The sequence below is a fragment of the Heterodontus francisci genome, chromosome 5, assembly GCF_036365525.1.
Source record: "Heterodontus francisci isolate sHetFra1 chromosome 5, sHetFra1.hap1, whole genome shotgun sequence".
Classification (NCBI taxonomy): domain Eukaryota; kingdom Metazoa; phylum Chordata; class Chondrichthyes; order Heterodontiformes; family Heterodontidae; genus Heterodontus; species Heterodontus francisci.
Window position 1 is genome coordinate 15232008 of NC_090375.1, and position 18572 is coordinate 15250579.

General features: G+C 43.5%; 1 protein-coding gene across 1 annotated transcript in view; it reads left to right on the forward strand.

Annotated features, from left to right (window-relative positions):
* The window catches only part of LOC137369740 (desmoglein-2-like), a 97349-nt gene that overhangs the window by 10618 nt on the left and 68159 nt on the right, over positions 1–18572 (forward strand). Inside the window, exons 2-4 of the mRNA XM_068031132.1 lie at positions 12787–12892; positions 16347–16552; positions 17665–17796. Of these exons, the coding sequence (XP_067887233.1) occupies positions 12787–12892; positions 16347–16552; positions 17665–17796 (444 nt within the window). The remainder of the gene's footprint in view (positions 1–12786; positions 12893–16346; positions 16553–17664; positions 17797–18572) is intronic.

The following is an 18572-nucleotide window of genomic DNA, read 5'->3' on the forward strand; positions in this document are numbered from 1 at the left end:
CATGTTAAGGCTGATTCCTGCCACAAGGAGTTGACTTTAGATGGCCTTAACTAGGAATCAGTTTGAATACCGCCTTCTGCATTATCCGCAATGTCTGGATATTCTTTCTGTCGTGGGGTAACTGGAATGAAACATATTACTCCAGATGTGAGCCATCCACAAGAATAACCCTCAACCTTCTCTTGTGCTGTGTTCTGTAGTTTTGAGTCTTTATTTAAAAATCTTCATTGTCAATTCACTGCAATCTCGTTATTTTGCATTTTTCTACAATAGATTTAACAGAGGTGATCAAAATAGAGAGGTTTTGATGAAGTAGATGGGGGCAGGCTGTTGAGCAGAGGACACAAATTTAAGATAATTCACACCAATTCCAAGGGGAATAAAAAGAACATTTTTTTCATGTGCAAGTTTTTATGACCTGGAATATGTTCTGTCTAACTTGCTTTTCTACTCCACATCCCTTTATATAACCCAAAGACCCTTTGTATGTGCTTTTAAATACAGCCTCATCCACCCGTGCTGCCATCTTCAAAGGTTCTGGTGCACACACCCCCAGATTTCTCCGTCCTCGAACCCCCTTTAAAATTGTACCATTTCGCTTCTATTACTTCTCATTCTTTCTTCCAAAATGAGTCACTTTACTCTTCTTGCATTAAAGATTAAATGAAAGAAATTTGCAAAGGGAGTAGGGCCAACAGACTGACAAACAGCTAATGTGATTCCTGTATTTAAAAAGGGAGATTGTCCAGGAAACCAATAGACCATTTAGCTTAACATCAGTGGTATGAAAGTTAATGAAAACATACCTTGCATCCAATGTCCCAGATACCACCATTGCCATTCCTGGGTATGCCCTGTCCCACCGGTAGGACAGACTCTCCAAAGTTGGCGACACATAAGAACATAAGAACTAGGGGCAGGAGTAGGCAATTCAGCCCCAGTGGCAATTCAGCACAGTATACAGTCGGGTTGGAGTTTCCATGAGAGTCCCTCAACATTGACCCCGGATCCCATGAAGTCTCATGGCGTCAGGTCAAACATGGGCAAGGAAACCTCCCGATAATTACCACCTCCCTCAGCTGGTGAATCGGTATTTCTTCCTGTTAGACTTGCAGAGTTACAGGGATTGAATGGGGGAAATGAGACTGACTGGATAGCTCCGTGGAGAGCTGGCATGAACTCGATGGACCAAATGGCCTCCTTCTGTGCCATATATGACTCTGGAATTCTCACTTAACGATATAGTTTCAGTTTCTAGATGTTGTTCTAGGGGAGGCAGTGGCGTAGTGGTAATGTCACTGGACTAGTAATCCAGAGCCCAGGCTAATGCTCTGGGGACATGTGTTTGAATCCTATTACGGCAGATGGTGAAATTTGAATTCAATTAATAAATCTGAAATTAAAATCTAGTCCAATAATGACCATGAAACCATTGTTGATTGTTGCAAAAAACCCATGTGGTTCATTAATGTCCTTTAGCAAAGGAAATCTGCCTTCCTTACCTGGTCTGGCCCGATTCCAGAGCCACAGCAATGTGGTTGGTTCGTAAAAAGGCCTAGCAAGCCATTCAGTCAGTCATGTCAATAAGGGATGGGCAATAAATACTGACCTAGCCAGTGATGCCCACATCCCACAAACAGATTTTAAAAAAAGAATAGTCAGCACAGATTTCAAAAGGGAAGGTTATGCTTGACCAAGCTTACAGAATTTTTTGAAGTAGTAACAGGAAAGCATAATGCAGTAGGCATACTACATATTTGGATTTATAAAAGGCCTCCAATAAGGTATCGCATAATAGACTTGTGATTATTGACAGAACATGTAGAGTCAAGTAACAGAATGGATAGAAACCTGGCTACAAAACAGAAAACAAACAGTAGAGGGGAAAGGTCAGACTGGTAAAAGAAGTGGCGTTCCACAAGGATCGGTGCTGGGATCGCTGCTGTTCATCGTTTACATAAATAATTTGGACTCTAGAATTCCAAGCACAATTTCAAACTTGCCAGTGATGCCAAATTGAAGGTGTAGGTTAATATAGAGGAGGATTGCAACAAAATACAGGGAGATAAGAATAGATGGGTATGCTGATAAGAGTTCAATGAAGTAGAATGGGAAGAATCCAGCATTTCTTGTTTTTGTTTCAGATTTCCAGCATCCGCAGTATTTTGCTTTTATATTAGAATGGGAAGGGAGTTGTTTGAAGCATAAACACTTGCATAGACTGGTTGGGACAAATGTTTCTGTGCTATAAGTTCAATATAATTTTATGTTTGCATGGTGGATTGGCATTTCTCCTGCCTGAAATGAGTATCGGAAATCCAGGTGTATGTTGCCTTTACTTCTTTGAGTTTTAAGCCAATTGATAACTGACCCCTGATAGCGTGTCCAAGATGTCCGCCCACTAGAAGAGGTGGAGGGCTGAAACTTAGAGGAGAAAATGTGCACAAGGTTCAGATTTAACTTAATTTACACAGTGGTGCTGAAAGTGTACAATGGACTATCTAGGGGTGCAGATACTGTGGAAAGGTTTGAAGATTGTAAAATTCTCATTCTCGTTTTCAGATCATTAATTGATCCTATCTCGTTGCACATTACCAGGTCTAGTATAGCCTGCTGTCTGGTTGGCTCCAGAAAGTATTGTTCCAAGAAATTATCCTGAAGACATTCAATGTACTCCTCATCGAGGCTACCTCTGCCCACCTGATTTTTCCAGTCTATATGTAGGTTAAAATCCCCCATAATTATCGCTGTACCTTTCTGACAAGCTGCCATTATTTCTTCCTTTATACCCCGTCCCACAGTGTGGTCAATGTTAGGTGGCCTGTACACCACTCCCACAAGTGACTTCTTGCCTTTATGATTTCTCATCTCTACCCAAACTGCTTCAACATCCTGGTTTCCTGAACTTGGGTCATCCCTCTCTATTGCGCTAATACCATCATTAATTAACAGAGCTACCCCTCCACCTTTTTCTAGCTTCCTGTCCTTCCTAAATGTCATATACCCTTCAATATTCAGGTCCCAATCAATGTTGTCCTGCAGCCATGTCTCTGTAATGGCTATCAGATCGTGTTTATTTATTTCTATTTGTGCTCCCAGTTCATCTGTTTTGTTTCGAATGCTATTTGCATTCAGATACAGAGCTTTTAGTTTTGTCCTTTTATTATTTTTGTAACCTCTAGCCTTATTTGTTGATGTCCTCTTAGATTTGTACGCTCATGTCCCTTCCTGTCACAGTCTGTTTATCACTTCCCATATCGTTTCTCTCTTGCCTTGTCTCTACTCCTTGATTTACCATATCTTCCCAAATGTGATCCCTTGCCCCCACTATTCAGTTTAAAACCCTCTCTACTTCCCTAGTTATGCGCCTTGCTAGAACACCGACCCCAGCATGGTTCAGGTGTAGACTGTCCCAATGGTACAGCCACCACTTTCCCCAGTACTGATGCCAGTGCCCCACAAACCGGAACACACTTCTACCACACCAGTCTTTGAGCCACGCATTAATTTCTCTAATCTTATTTGCCCGATGCCAATTTGCATGTGGCTCAGATAATAATCCAGAGATTATTACCTTTTGGATTCTGCTTTTTAATTTCACATTAGAATACCTCATCCATCGGGAATGTAACCCACAAAGACTTATTCATTTATTCTTAAGAAACAGCTACTTTTTAAAAACACCACTTTTAAAACCGGTTAACTGTTAGTTTTGAATGTATGTGTTTGTATGGGGGAATTAGGTTAGAATAAGAAGTTCTAAGGTTTTTAGACATGGTTTATCTTAATAGTGTTTAAGATTTTGTTTTTTAATAGTTAATTTGTTGTCTAAAGATACCTGGTTTGGTCTGTTTTATTTTGGGAGTTACTAAAGGGTTTAAGTTGGCTGTTTTCCAGTTGGGTGGGAAACCTTTAATAATATGATGCTGTTCTGTGGAGTGATGGGACTGAATTGACAGTGCATTGCTCCCACCATGGTCGTAATATAGGGCACGGTATAAATCAGGAAATTAGAGGTGCATGTCGCAAGGGTAATACAGTAAGCATGGGGAACTTCAATCTACATATAGAATGGGTAAACCTAATTAGCACTAATGCTGTGGAGGATGAATTCCTGGAATGTATACAAGATGGTTTTCTAGAACAGTATGGTAAGGAACCAACTAGAGAATGAGCTATTTTAGATCTAGTATTGTGCAATGAGAAAGGGCTAATTAATAATCTAATTGTAAAAGAGCCTCCAGGGAAGAGTGACCATAATATGGTAGAAATTTACATTAACTTTGAAAGTGATGTAGTTCAATTCGAAACTTGGGTCTAAATCTAAACAAAGGAAACTATGAAGGTATGAGGGGAAAATTGCCTCTGATTGGGGAAACTACATTAAAAGGTATGATGATAGACAGGCAATGGTTAGCATTTAAATAATTAATACACTGTTCGCAACAAATTAACGTTCTTTGAGACACAAAAAGGCCCAGCGGGCTAACAAGAGAAGTTAAAGATTGTATTAGATCAAAGGAAGAGGCTTAAAAAGTACAGGAGTAAAGGAGTCTTGCTGTAATTGCCTTGGTGAGACTGCATCTGGAGTATTGTGTACAGTTTTGGTCTCCTTACCTAAGGAAGGATATACTTGCCATAGAGGGAGTGCAACAAAGTTTCACCAGACATCCATGGGATGGCGGGATTGTCCAGGAGAGGAGACTGGGGAGACTGGGCCTGTGTTCTCCGGAGTTTAGAAAAATGACAGCTGATCTCACTGAAGTGTACAAAATTCTTACATGGCTCAGCAGGGTAAATGCAGGAAGGATGTTTCCCCTGGGTAGGGGGTCTGGAACCAGGGGACAACAGTCTCAGAATAAGAGGTAGACCATTTAGGACTGAGATGAGAAGGAATTTCTTCACACAGAGGGTGGTGAATCTTTGGAATTCTCTACCCCATAGGGCTGTGGAGGTTCAGTCATTGAGTATGTTTAAGACAGTGATCAATACATTTCTAAATAGTAAAGATATCAAGGGATATGGGGATAGTGCCGGAAAATGGCATTGAGATAGAAATCAGTCATGATCTCGTTGAATGGTGGTGCAGGCTCAAGGGTCGAATGGCCTACTCCTGCTCCTATTTCCTGTGTTGAGAAGGCGTCTTTTAAAAAAATGTTTACTCATTCACCAGAGGCAGCAGCAATAGCAAGCTTGCCCATCCCAAATTGCTCTTAACTGAGTGCTTGCTGGGTTAATTTGGAGGACAGTGAAGAGTCAGGCACATTACTGTGGGTCTGCAGTCACATTTAAGGACAGACTGGTTAAGGATGACAGATTTTCTTGCCTAAAAGACACTAGTGTGGTGTAGGTACACCTACAGTGAGGGATGGAATTCCAGGATCTTGACCCCAGTGACAATGAGGGAATGGCCAATATATTTCAAGTCAGGATGCTGCGTGACTTGAAGAGGATCTTGAAGATGGTGGTGTTCCCATGTGTCTGCTGCCCTTGTTTTTCTAGTTGGTCGCATTCCCGGGTTTGGAAGCTGCTGTCATAAAAACCTTGGTGGTATGTTCTGTCTTCACGGAATTAGCCTGTTGCTGAGTAGCATGTTGGAACTATAACCTAAAAAATTTCTTCTGTTCTGTAGAACCCTGCAGGTCCTGCAGGGGGAGTTTAGGGAGTTAGGTAGTAAGTTAAAAGACAGGACCTCTAGGGTTGTAATCTCTGGATTACTCCCTGTGCCACGTGCCAGTGAGGCTAGAAATAGGAAGATAGTGCAGCTAAACGCGTGGCTGAACAGCTGGTGTAGAAGGGAGGGTTTCAGATATCTGGACCATTGGGATCTCTTCAGGGACAGATGGGACCTGTAAAAGAAGGATGGATTGCATCTAAACTGGAGGGGCACAAATATCCTGGCTGTGAGGTTTGCTAGTGTCACTCGGGAGGGTTTAAACTAGTGTGGCAGGGGGGTGGGAACCAGAGCAGTAGGACAGCAAGTGAAATAAATGAGGTGGACATAGTAAATAAGGCCAGTAAGACTAAGAGGAAGAGCAGGCAGGGAGATGTTGCGGAGCACAGCGGCACTGGTGGTCTGAAGTGCATTTGTTTCAATGCGAGAAGTATAACAGGTAAGGAACTTAGAGCTTGGATTAGTATTTGGAACTATGATGTTGTTGCTATTACAGAGACTTGATTGAGGGAAGGACAGGATGGGCAGCTAAATGTTCCAGGATTTAGAAGCTTCAGATGGGATAGAGGGGGATGTAAAAGGGGTGGGGGAGTTGCATTACTTGTTAAGGAGAATATCACAGCTGTACTGCAGGAGGACACCTCGGAGGGGTCATGCAGTGAGGCAATGTGGGTGGAGTTCAGGAATAGGAAGGATGCAGTCACAATGTTGGGGGTTTTCTACAGGCCTCCCAACAGCCAATGGGAGGTAGAGGAGCAGATAGAATATTGCGTGCAATTCTGGTCGCCACACTACCAGAAGGACGTGGAGGCTTTGGAAAGGGTACAGAAGAGGTTTACCAGGATGTTGCCTGGTCTGGAGGGCATTAGCTATGAGGAGAGGTTGGATAAACTCGGATTGTTTTCACTGGAACGACGGAGGAGGAAGGGCGACATGATAGAGGTTTACAAAGTTATGAGCAGCATGGACAGAGTGGATAGTCAGAAGCTTTTTCCCAGGGTGGAAGAGTCAGTTACTAGGGGACATAGGTTTAAGGTGAGAGGGGCAAAGTTTAGAGGGGATGTGCGAGGCAAGTTCTTTACACAGAGGGTGGTAAGTGCCTGGAACTTGCTGCCGGGGGAGGTGGTGGAAGCAGGTACGATAGCGACGTTTAAGAGGCATCTTGACAAATACATGAATAGGATGGGAATAGAGGGATATGGTCCCCGGAAGTGCAGAAGGTTTTAGTTTAGACAGGCATCAAGATCAGCGCAGTCTTGGAGGGCTGAATGGCCTGTTCCTGTGCTGTACTGTTCTTTGTTCTTTGTTCTTCCTTTCCCCCTCCCTGTCCACTGTTCCTTTTTTCCTTTCTCCCCCACGTTATGAATACCCCGTTCTTCCTTGTGCGTCAATACTGTGTGGCATCTACTCCTTTATTTCTTCTTTCTCATCAGATGAAAAGGCTCACAAGGCAAACTTTCTGTCATCTGCCTGAAGACTAGCATGAGTGCACATCCGAAACAGATTGCCACACCTTGGTTTCAGTGCATGTTCTCACCATATTGTGTCATAGATTTACATATTGAACAATGAATCACAATGAAAGATTACCGTACATCCAATTCATGCATGATCTGTGTTGTATTAGCTCATCATCAGATCATACTTGCCTTGTAAGTTTCTGTAGTACTAAATCAATCACTATACATCTTTATTCTCCACATAATAATTTCAATTAAGAATTCTGAGACTAGAATTGTTCCCATTTGGAGCAGTGAAGGTTAAGAAAGAAAGACTTGCATTTATATAGCTCCTTTCACAACAGCCAGACATCTCAAACCACTTTACAGCCAATGAAGTACTTTTGAAGTGTCATCACTGTTGTATTGTAGGAAATGTAACAGCCAATTTGTGCACAGCAAGATCCCACAGACAGCAATGTGATAATGACCAGATAATCTGTTTTTTGTGATGTTGGTTGGGGGATAAATATTGGCCAGGACACTCGGGAGAACTCTCCTGCTCTTTTTTGAAATAGTGCCATGGGATCTTTCACATCCAAGCAGGCAGATGGGGCCTCAGTTTATCCCAAAAAAACAGCACCTCCGACAGTACAGCACTCTCTCAGTACTGAGTGCCAGCCTTGATTTTTGTGCTGAAACCCTGAAGTGGGACTTTAACCTTGTGATTGAGAGGTTTGAGTGCTACCAACTGAGTCACAGCTGACACCAGGGAAAGTTAACAGAGTTGCTCAAAATCATGAGGGGTTTTGATTGAGTAAATGGGAACCGGAGGAAGCAATTCAACCCTCGATGCTATTCTGCTAGTCATTGAGGTCATGATTGATCTGTGACCTAGCTCCATATATTACCCCATATTCCTTCATATATTTGGCTAACAAAAATCTATTAATCTCTGATTTAAAATTAACAATTGATCTAGTATCAATTGCCATATGTGAAAGAGAGTTCCAAACTTTTACCGCTTTTGTGTGTAGAAGTGTTTACTTATTTCACTCCTGAAAGGTCTGGCTCGAATGTTTTGACTATGCCTAGACACCTCAACCAGCAGAACTAGTTTCTCCCTATCTGCCCTTCCTGTTACTAGAGGGGTCAGTAACCAGAGGACACAGATTTCAGGCAATTGGCAAAAGAACCAGAAGCAAGATGGGTTTTTATTGTACGCAGCAAGTTACAATCGGGAACGCGCTGCCTGAAAGGGCAATGGAAGCAGATTCAGTTGTAACTTTCCAAAAGGAATATGATAAATCCTTGAAGTGAAACAATTGCAGGGCTGTCGGGGAGAAACCGGAGAAGTGTGACTAATTGGATACTTCTTTCAAAGAGCTGACATAGGCATGATGTGCTGAATGGCCTCTTTCTGTACTGTATGATTTATTTGTGGCAGAATTTGCATATTGGGCAAATTGATTCTAGTTTCAGGCAGATTGTTTTGTTATGCATCATGTTTATACCTGTCATGTAGCTGCACTATTCCAGACCTCAGCAGTGTAATTGTAAAAATGTTGCTCAACTCCATTTACCTATTTAGAGTCATACAGTCATAGTGTTATACAGCAAAGAAACAGGCCCTTCGGCCCATCGTGTCTGTGCCGGCCATACATCACCCAACTTTTCTAATCCCATATTCCTGCACTTGGCCCGTTATATGCTATGGTGTTTCAAGTGCTCATCTAAACACTTCTTAAATGTTGTGAGGGTTCCTGCCTCCACCACCTCTTCAGGCAGTGCGTTCCAGATTCCAACCACCCTCTGGGTGAAAAAATGTTTCCTCAAATCCTCCCTAAAACTCCTGCCCCTTACCCTAAATCTATGGCCCCTGGTTCTTGACCCCCTTCGCTAAGGGAAAAAATGTCTTCCTAACTAACCTATCAATGCCTCTCATAATCTTCTACACCTCAATCAGGTCCCCCCTCAGCCTTCTCTGCTCTAAGGAAAACAACCCTAGCTTTTTCAGTCTCTCTTCATAGCTGAAATGCTCCAGCGTAGGCAACATCCTGGTGAATCTCCTCTGCACCCTCTCCAGTGCAATCACATCCTTCCTATAGTGTTGTGACCAGAACTGTACACAGTACTCCAGCTGTGGCCTAACTAGCGTTTTATACAGCTCCATCATAACCTCCCTGCTGTTATATTCTATGCCTCGGCTAATAAAGGCAAGTATCCCATATGCTTTCCTAACCACCTTATCTACCTGTGCTGCTGCCTTCAGTGATCAATGGACAAGTACACCAAGGTCCTTCTGACTTTCTGTACTTCCTAGGGTTCGACCATCCATTGTGTATTCCCTTGCCTTGTTAGTCCTCCCAAAATACATTATCTCACACTTTTCAGGATTAAATTCCATTTGCCACTGCTCCGCCCATCTTACCAGCCCATCTATATCGTCCTGTAATCTAAGGCTTGCCTCCTCACTATTTACAACACCACCAATTTTCGTATCATCTGTGAATTTACTGATCATACCTCCTATATTCATGTCTAAATCATTAATGTACACTACAAACAGCTCGGGTCCCAGCACCAATCCCTGCGGCACACCACTGGTCACAGGATTTCACTCACAAAAACAGCCCTCGACCATTACCCTCGGCCTCCTGCCACTAAGCCAATTTTGGATCCAATTTGCCAAATTGCCCTGGATCCCATGGGCTCTTACCTTCTTAACCAATCTCCCATGTGGGACCTTATCAAAAGCCTTACTGAAATCCATGTATACTACATCTACTGATTTACCCTCATCGACACATCTAGTCATCTCCTCGAAAAATTTAATCAAGTTTGTTAGACACGATCTCCCCCTGACAAAGCCATGCTGACTATCCCTGATTAATCCCTGCCTCTCCCAGTGGAGATTAATCCTGTCCCTCTGATGTTCGACTCACCAGCCTGGTTTATCCTTGCTACCCTTCTTGAATAATGGTACCACAATTTGTGTGAGAATTTTTTTTCTCAGAAGAATCAATCCTGATAAACAGTTTAAAAACTCCTTGTTAGATTAGCTTCACAATGATTCTTCAATCCCCATTAGTGCCAAGTACTGAACAATACTCAGCTGTGGTTCGGTGGGTATCACTCTCACATGTGGTCCTGTGGCCTCAAGTCCCACTCCAGAAACTTGAGTGCAAAATCTAGGCTGACACTCCCATTGAGGGAGTGCCGCACTGCCGGAGGTGCCATCTTTCGCTTGAGATGTTCAAACAAAGTCCCACCTGCCCTTTCAGGGTGGGTGCAAATGATCCCCTGGCACTATTTTGAAGAACAGCAGGGGAGATCTCATTAAAACATCATTGAAACCCATTATCTGGTCATTATTGCATTGCTGTTTGTGGGATCTTGCTGTGTGCAAATTGGCTACTGTGTTTCTCAAAACAGTGACTACACTTCAAAAGCACTGTAAAGTGGCTGTAAAGTGATTTAGGGTGTCCTGAGATTATGAAAGGTGCTATATAAATGCAAGTGCATTATTTTCAAACCTCACTATCATTTGCCAGCAGAATGTACTCACCACCTCTTCTTGAGGCAGGTACCTATTGTGATGTTGGCATCATGCTGTTTTCAGGAGATGACAACCATGAATGGAATCCTAGTCAAATCTCTCTTAGTAATGCTAAAGCTTGTACTGACTCAGAACAGTATTTGGGAAACTCTAAGCCACAATTATTTTTTTGCTTGGAAATGCCTAACAGTTTGGTGAAGATATTAGTCAGTTTATTCCAAATGGATTAATGCCTCCATTAAGTTAAGGTACCGAGCTATAAGAATGGCTGCCATGTCACTGCACTCCAAAGGTAAAACAAAATGAAGCGATTTAAGGCATGTTACTGACACGTTGAGGTTCTACATAATTTAAATTGGTGAGTTTAATTTTTGGGTGACAAACTTTGGGCTAAAAAATCTGGCTGATATCTCATTGCTGTTTTTCCCACTCCAGAGACTGAATGAATAATCTCAGCTGGCATACCCAGTGCTGCACTGTCGGAGCTGTCGGCTTTCAGATGGGACATTCAATTAAGGCCCCGTCTGCCCTGTCAATACCGCAGCCACTATTTTGAAGAAGAGTAGGGGAGTTCTCCCCGGTGTCCTGGCCAATATTTATCCCAAAATCGCCAAAGAAATAGATTATCAAGTCATCATCGCATTGCTGTTTGTGGAAGCTTGCTGTGCATAAATTGGCTGCTAAAGTTCCTACATTACAACAGTGACTACGCTTCAATTGGTTGTAAAGCGCTTTGAGATGTCCGGTGGTCATGAAAGTTACTATATAAATGCACATTTTGCTTTTTGAAGCATCTTTATGTATTGATTAGTGAAACATCATCGTAGTTATCCTTAGTTATTGAGATGCTGTCAGGAAAAGTTGAAGCTGGTTCTGAGTTTGTGTCATGGGCACATCATGTGTTGAAAAGGGTTCCTCCAGACACTTTCTGTAAACGTATACAGAGCTTGCTACATAGTCTGAAAAATAAAGGTGTTACATTTATATAGTGTCTTTCACGACCACCGGATGTCCCAAACAGCTTTACAGCCAATGAAATACTGTCACTGTTAAACAGTCATACAGCACCAAAACAGGCCCTTCGGCCCAACGAGACCATGCAAACCATCAACCACCCACTTATACTAATCCTGCATTAATCCCATTTTCCCTCTCACATCCCCACCTTCCCTCAATTCTCCTACCACCTACCTACACTAGGGACAATTTTACAATGGCCAATTTCCCTATCAACCCGCAAGTCTTTGGCATGTGGGAGGAAACCGGAGCACCCGGAGGAAACCCACGCGGTCACAGGGAGAACTTGCAAATTCTGCACAGACAGTACCCAGAACTGAACCCGGGTTGCTGGAGCTGTAAGGCAGCGGTGCTAACCACTGCTGCAGTGTAGGAAACACTGCAGCCACTGTGCACACAGCAGGCCCGCACAAACAGCAATGTGATAATGACCAGATAATCTTTTTTTGAGTGATGTTGATTGAGGGTAGATATTGTCAAGTTCACTGGGAATAACTGCCCTGCTCTCCTTTGAAATAGTGCCATGGGATCTTTCACACCAACCTCAGAGGGCAGACAGACCCTTGATTTAACATCTCATCTGAAATGTATCACCTCAGACAGTGCCGCACTTGCTCAACACTGGCACTGGAATGTCAACCCAGATATAGTGTTCAAGTCTCTGGAATGGGATTTGAACCCACAATTTATCTGTCTCAGGCAAATGTGTACCACTTGACCACAGCTAACCCTCAGGAGCAATGCCAGTGGACTCCACTACTCTTGGTACAGATTTTCTTATTCTGCAAATGTGGTTCAATCGTCATGTACCTTTAATTTTCTTTCTGATCTGATGCTATTTGGAGCAGCTTTTATATTTCTGTGTCTCAAATTTCATTTTGTATACATCAGGAACTGGAGAAGGCTGTGTAATAAGAAACAGCATCAAACAGGATTAAATGTCCCACTGCTCAAGGTGGTGTTGCCTGGTTGTGTGTATGTGAACGTTGAGCATAACATTTAAAAATTGAGTGAGGGAGAGTAGCAGATGAGAAATCTATTACCTTCTAAACAAAGCATTGTAAACCCTCTTATGCACATGTGTAATCTCATTCCAGACTTACTGTGAGGTTGGACAATGTTTTTGCCAAAGAGGATTTTCCAAAGGTAAAATTGAGGCACAGATCGCTCCACATGTTTTCAAAGGGGACATCGTTCTTACAGGTGAGTGCAGCTGAGATGCTAGTAATGTTATTTATTTGACTTTCAGTGCACATGGTCTTTCCCCCTCCCTAAAAACAGTAGCGATATTGCATATTCTTGAACCATAAATAGTTTTACTATTTCTCCTTTTCACTTTCTGAATTGGATTTTTATATAATGAATCAAATAGCCAGGCACTTCTAGCAGATATAAATATGTTGTGTGGGCCACACACACAATGAGCTGGACAGATCTGGTATGTCCCAGGATTAAGCCTTGGGTTTTTATTGGTTTCGGTGAAGTAGTAAAGAGGGTTTCCGCTAGTTAGCAATGGGAATAATTAGAGTCGTAGAACTATACAGCACAGAAACAGGCCCTTCGACCCATCCTGTCCATGCCAGCCATCACATTAGCAAGGATTCCTGTCCCTGTTGCTACACCATCAAGCCAAGCTTGAAAAAGTGCACGTTTGTTGAAACTGAATGAGGAGAGGCTTAGTTAGTGATTCTCCTCCCAGTGGAAAGCCAGCTGAGGAATATAAGAAATAGGATCTGGAGTATATCATTCAGCCCCTCAGACTTGCTCCGCCATTCAATCAGATTATGGCTGAACATATACATCAAGTTCGCTTGCCCACTCTAGCCCCATATCTCTTGATTCCCTTAAAGTTCAAAAACTTGTAGCAACACGTTGCGTTGAGTGCGGATCTCAGGGTGTGACGAGAACAGCAGTTCGAGAAACAAGGAGTGTCCAGGCGATATCTGTAATGGTGGATCTGAACATGAAAGCTCTTTCAATTAGGTACTTTACAGCCTTCCGGACTCGACGTTAAGTTTAACCATTTCACATCATAATCTCTTCCCCATTTTGTTTCCTATTTCTTTGCATGTTTTGGTCTTACTCCTATTTTTCTCTTGTTTTTGCTTTCAGATGCCAGCTGTTTCATCATCCTGCCATTCACACCACCTCGAGACAATTCTTTTGTTTCCTTATATAACAAAGAACAAAGAACAGTACAGCACAGGAACAGGCCATTCGGCCCTCCAAGCCTGCGCCGATCTTGATGCCTGCCTAAACTAACACCTTCTGCACTTCCGGGGCCCATATCCCTCTATTCCCTTCCTATTCATATATTTGTCAAGATGTCTCTTAAACGTCGCTATCGTACCTGCTTCCACCACCTCCCCCGGCAACAAGTTCCAGGCACTCACCACCCTCTGTGTAAAAAAACTTGCCTCGCACATCCCCTCTAAACTTTGCCCCTCGCACCTTAAACCTATGTCCCCTAGTAACTGACTCTTCCACCCTGGGAAAAAGCTTCTGACTATCCACTCTGTCCATGCCGCTCATAACTTTGTAAACCTCTATCTTGTCGCCCCTCCACCTCCATCGCACCAGTGAAAACAATCTGAGTTTTTCCAACCTCTCCTCATAGCTAATGCCCTCCAGACCAGGCAACATCCTGGTAAACCTCCTCTCTACCCTCTCCAAAGCCTCCACGTCCTTCTGGTAGTGTGGCGACCAGAATTTCTCGCAATATTCTAAGTGTCGCCTAACTAAGATTCTGTACAGCTGCAACATGACTTGCCAATTTTTATACTCTATGCCCCGACCGATGAAGGCAAGCATGCCGTATGCCTTCTTGACTACCTTATCCACCTGCGTTGCCACTTTCAGTGATCTGTGGACCTGTACGCCCAGATCTCTCTGCCTGTCAATACTCCTAAGGGTTCTGCCATTTACTGTATACCTCCTACCTGCATTACACCTTCCAAAATGCATTACCTCACATTTGTCTGGATTAAACTCCATCTGCCATTTCTCCGCCCAAGTCTCCAACTGATCTATATCCTGCTGTATCCTCTGACAATCCTCATCATCATCTGCAACTCCACCAACCTTTGTGTCATCCGCAAACTTACTAATCAGACCAGCTACATTTTCCTCCAAATTATTTATATATACTACAACAGCAAAGGTCCCAGCACTGATCCCTGCGGAACACCACTAGTCACATCCCTCCATTCAGAAAAACACCCATCCACTGCTACCCTCTGTCTTCTATGGCAGAGCCAGTTCTGTATCCATCTTGCCAGCTCACCTCTGATCCCGTGTGACTTCACCTTTTGCACCAGTCTGCCATGCGGGACCTTGTCAAAGGCTTTACTAAAGTCCATATAGATAACATCCACTGCCCTTCCTTCATCAATCATCTTTGTCACGTCCTCAAAAAACTCAATCAAATTAGTGAGACACGACCTTCCCTTCACAAAACCATGCTGTCTCTCGCTAATAAGTTTGTTTGTTTCCAAATGGGAGTAAATCCCATCCCGAATAATCCTCTCTAGTTTCCCTACCACTGACGTAAGGCTCACCGGCCTATAATTTCCTAGATTATCCTTGCCACCCTTCTTAAACAAAGGCACAACATTGGCTATTCTCCAGTCCTCTGGGACCTCACCTGTAGCCAATGAGGATGCAAAGATTTCTGTCAAGGCCACAGCAATTTCTTCCCTTGCCTCCCTCAGTATTCTAGGGTAGATCCCATCAGGCCCTGGGGACTTATCTACCTTAATGTCCCATTACCACTACATTCGGCCTTTTGTCATTTAATTTTCTGTGGTGAGTAACTCACCTCCTGACTCCCCAAAGCCTGTCCACCATCTACAAGGCACAAGTCAGGAGTGTGATGGAATACTCTACACTTGCCTGGATGGCTGCAGCTCCAACAACACTCAAGAAGCTCAGCACCATCTGGGACAAAGCAGCCCGCTTGATCAGCATCCCATCCACCACCTTCAACATTCACTCCCTTCACCACCGACGCACAGTTGCAGCAGTGTATACCATCTACAAGATGCACTGCAGCAATGCACCAAGGTTCCTTCAACAACACATTCCAAACCCGTGACCTCTACCACCTAGAAGGACAAGGGCAGCAGAAGCTTGGGAACACCACCACCTGCAAGTTCCCCTCCAAGCCACACATCATACTGACTTGGAACTATATCGTTGTTCCTTCACTGTCGCTGGGTCAAAATCCTGGAACTCCCTTCCTAACAGCACTGTGGGTGTACCTACCCCACATGGACTGCAGTGGTTCAAGAAGGCAGCTCACCACCACCTTCTCAAGGGTAATTAGGGATGGGCAATAAATGCTGGCATAGCCAGCGATGCCCACATCCCAGGAAAGAATAAGAATTTAATTTCTCTGTCTTCCACCCTATCACAGACCTTCCATTTTGTTCTTTCCACCTCCCCCATTCCACTTGCTTCAAGCCTGTTACATTTCTATCTTTCCCCAGTTCTGATGAAAGATCCCAAACCTGAGATGTTAACTCTGATTCTCTCTCCACAGATGCTGCCTGACCTGCTGACTTTCAGCACCTTCTGTTTTTATTTCGTATTTCTAGCATCCACAGTATTTTGCTTTTGTATGAAAGAGTTTAATTCCAGATTTCTTTTAAAAATCCAGTGCCGTTTCGGGACTGTGGCATGAGGAGCAATGTCCAGTTATGTAGCAGTGATAGCAGCTTTGCTGTGGACCTTGATGGAGCTGTACACGCAACTCGGCCTCAAACCATTGATTCAAAGTACGAGTTCAAAGTGTTGGCAGATGACATGGAAACTCATGAAACATGGGCAGTGGACATCCAGTTAGTCGCTTCAAAAAAGACTGAGGTGAGAAAGTGCTGGGCCCTAATATTTACAGATGGGGTGAGGGAGGGTTCGAGGAGGGAGTGGGGTGGGGGGGGAAGACTGGTGGGGGGTCATGGGGAAGACTGTCGTTGACCGGGAAATATGGGAAACATGGACACCCTGCTGAAATTTAACGGCTGGTCCTCATTTGAATTTTTTCATTCTGCTTCCCGCCAAATTGTGATGCTGGTTGTTGAGCAGAAGTTCTGGACCATGTGACAACAGCTAAGGACCATTGGGGATGCTCATGTTCCCTGGTAATTGTGATCAGGGGTGGGATGGGAAGGGGAAGGGAGATTGTTTGAGGGGTGGGGAGGCAAGGGAGATTGACGGTGGGGTAAAGGAGTTTGCCGATTGGGGTAGGGAGGCAGATGGTGGTGGGGAGGGAGAGTGAGGGATCACATGGAGGAATAGAGATTGGGTGGGGGTGGACTGAGTTTACTGGGAAGGTACTCTTGAGATGGCGGGAAGAGAGGCCGATCGTGCCAAGTTAGCTTGGGGGCTCGATGGGGTAAGTATTTCTTCTACTCCTGGCCCACAAGCAGTGCTGGAAAGATACTTACCTGCTGGATGCTACAGCTCCCAGCTCTCTTCAGCTTCTGGGTTTCCTGAGTCCTGCGAAATCCGGCCTGCAGCCATTATGTCCAAATGGAAAATGGCATCCGAGGCATACAAGTCACTTAAGTATTACAATTACCGACTCAACTCTCCAGAACCGACCCCAAACCCCTCACAGGTAAACCTGAAATACGTGTGTTTACGATGGCTCGGGTTTCCCATGTGCAACAATTTATGCCCCCTTCCTCCCCTTTTCCATGCATCCTGGGAGGTTAAAATCCCCTTCCAATGATCTCTTTGAAACTTGCTTGTGTCGCTAGGTATCATTTTTGTAGCAAAACTAAAATACCTTTATTGGAATATAAATAAACCATGCCTAGCATGAAGAAATAGTTTGGTTAGCAAAACAACTTGACGTTTTGAGGATCAGAAATAATCCAACCATTGAATCCATTCCCATGATTGTTAATGAATGTTCCTTTTCTTTTACAAGTTCAGTTTGTAAAGCTGAAGTGATTTCCAATTTGTTTTTTCAGCTTGTAAAGAGAAGCCTTAAAGTTATCCGTTTTCCATCAAAAAGTATCTCCAGATGGCAGAAGAGAGAGTGGATCATTCCACCAGTTGACATACGTGAACATGAACCACCTATGAATAATCCGATTGCTATGGTAATTAAACTTTTTTATTTAATACATTCACAGGGTGTGGGCGTCGCTGGCTAGGTCAGCATTTATCACCCACCCCTAATTGCCCTTGAGAAGATGGTGGCGAGCCGCCTTCTTGAATAAAACTGCATCGCTTGCTAGGCCATTTCAGCAGGCAGTTAAGAGTCAGCCCCATTGCTGTGGGCCTGGACTTGCATGTTGGCCAGACCGGGTGAGGACGGAAGATTTCCTTCCCGAAAGGACATTAGTGAATAAGATGGGTTGTACAATAACCTGGTAGTTTCATGGTTACCATTACTGATACTAGCTTTTTAATCATGACTTATTTAATTGAATCTAAACTCACCAAGTTAAATTATGTAGAACCTCAACGTGTCAGTAACATGCCTTAAATCGCTTCATTTTGTTTTACCTTTGGAGTGCAGTGACATGGCAGCCATTCTTATAGCTCGGTACCTTAACATAATGGAGGCATTAATCCATTTGGAATAAACTGACTAATATCTTCACCAAATTGTTAGGCATTTCCAAGCAAAAAAATAATTGTGGCTTAGAGTTTCCCAAATACTGTTCTGAGTCAGTACAAGCTTCAGCATTACTAAGAGAGATTTGACTAGGATTCCATTCATGGTTGTCATCTCCTGAAAACAGCATGATGCCAACATCACAATAGGTACCTGCCTCAAGAAGAGGTGGTGAGTACATTCTGCTGGCAAATGATAGTGAGGTTTGAAAATAATGCACTTGCATTTATATAGCACCTTTCATAATCTCAGGAC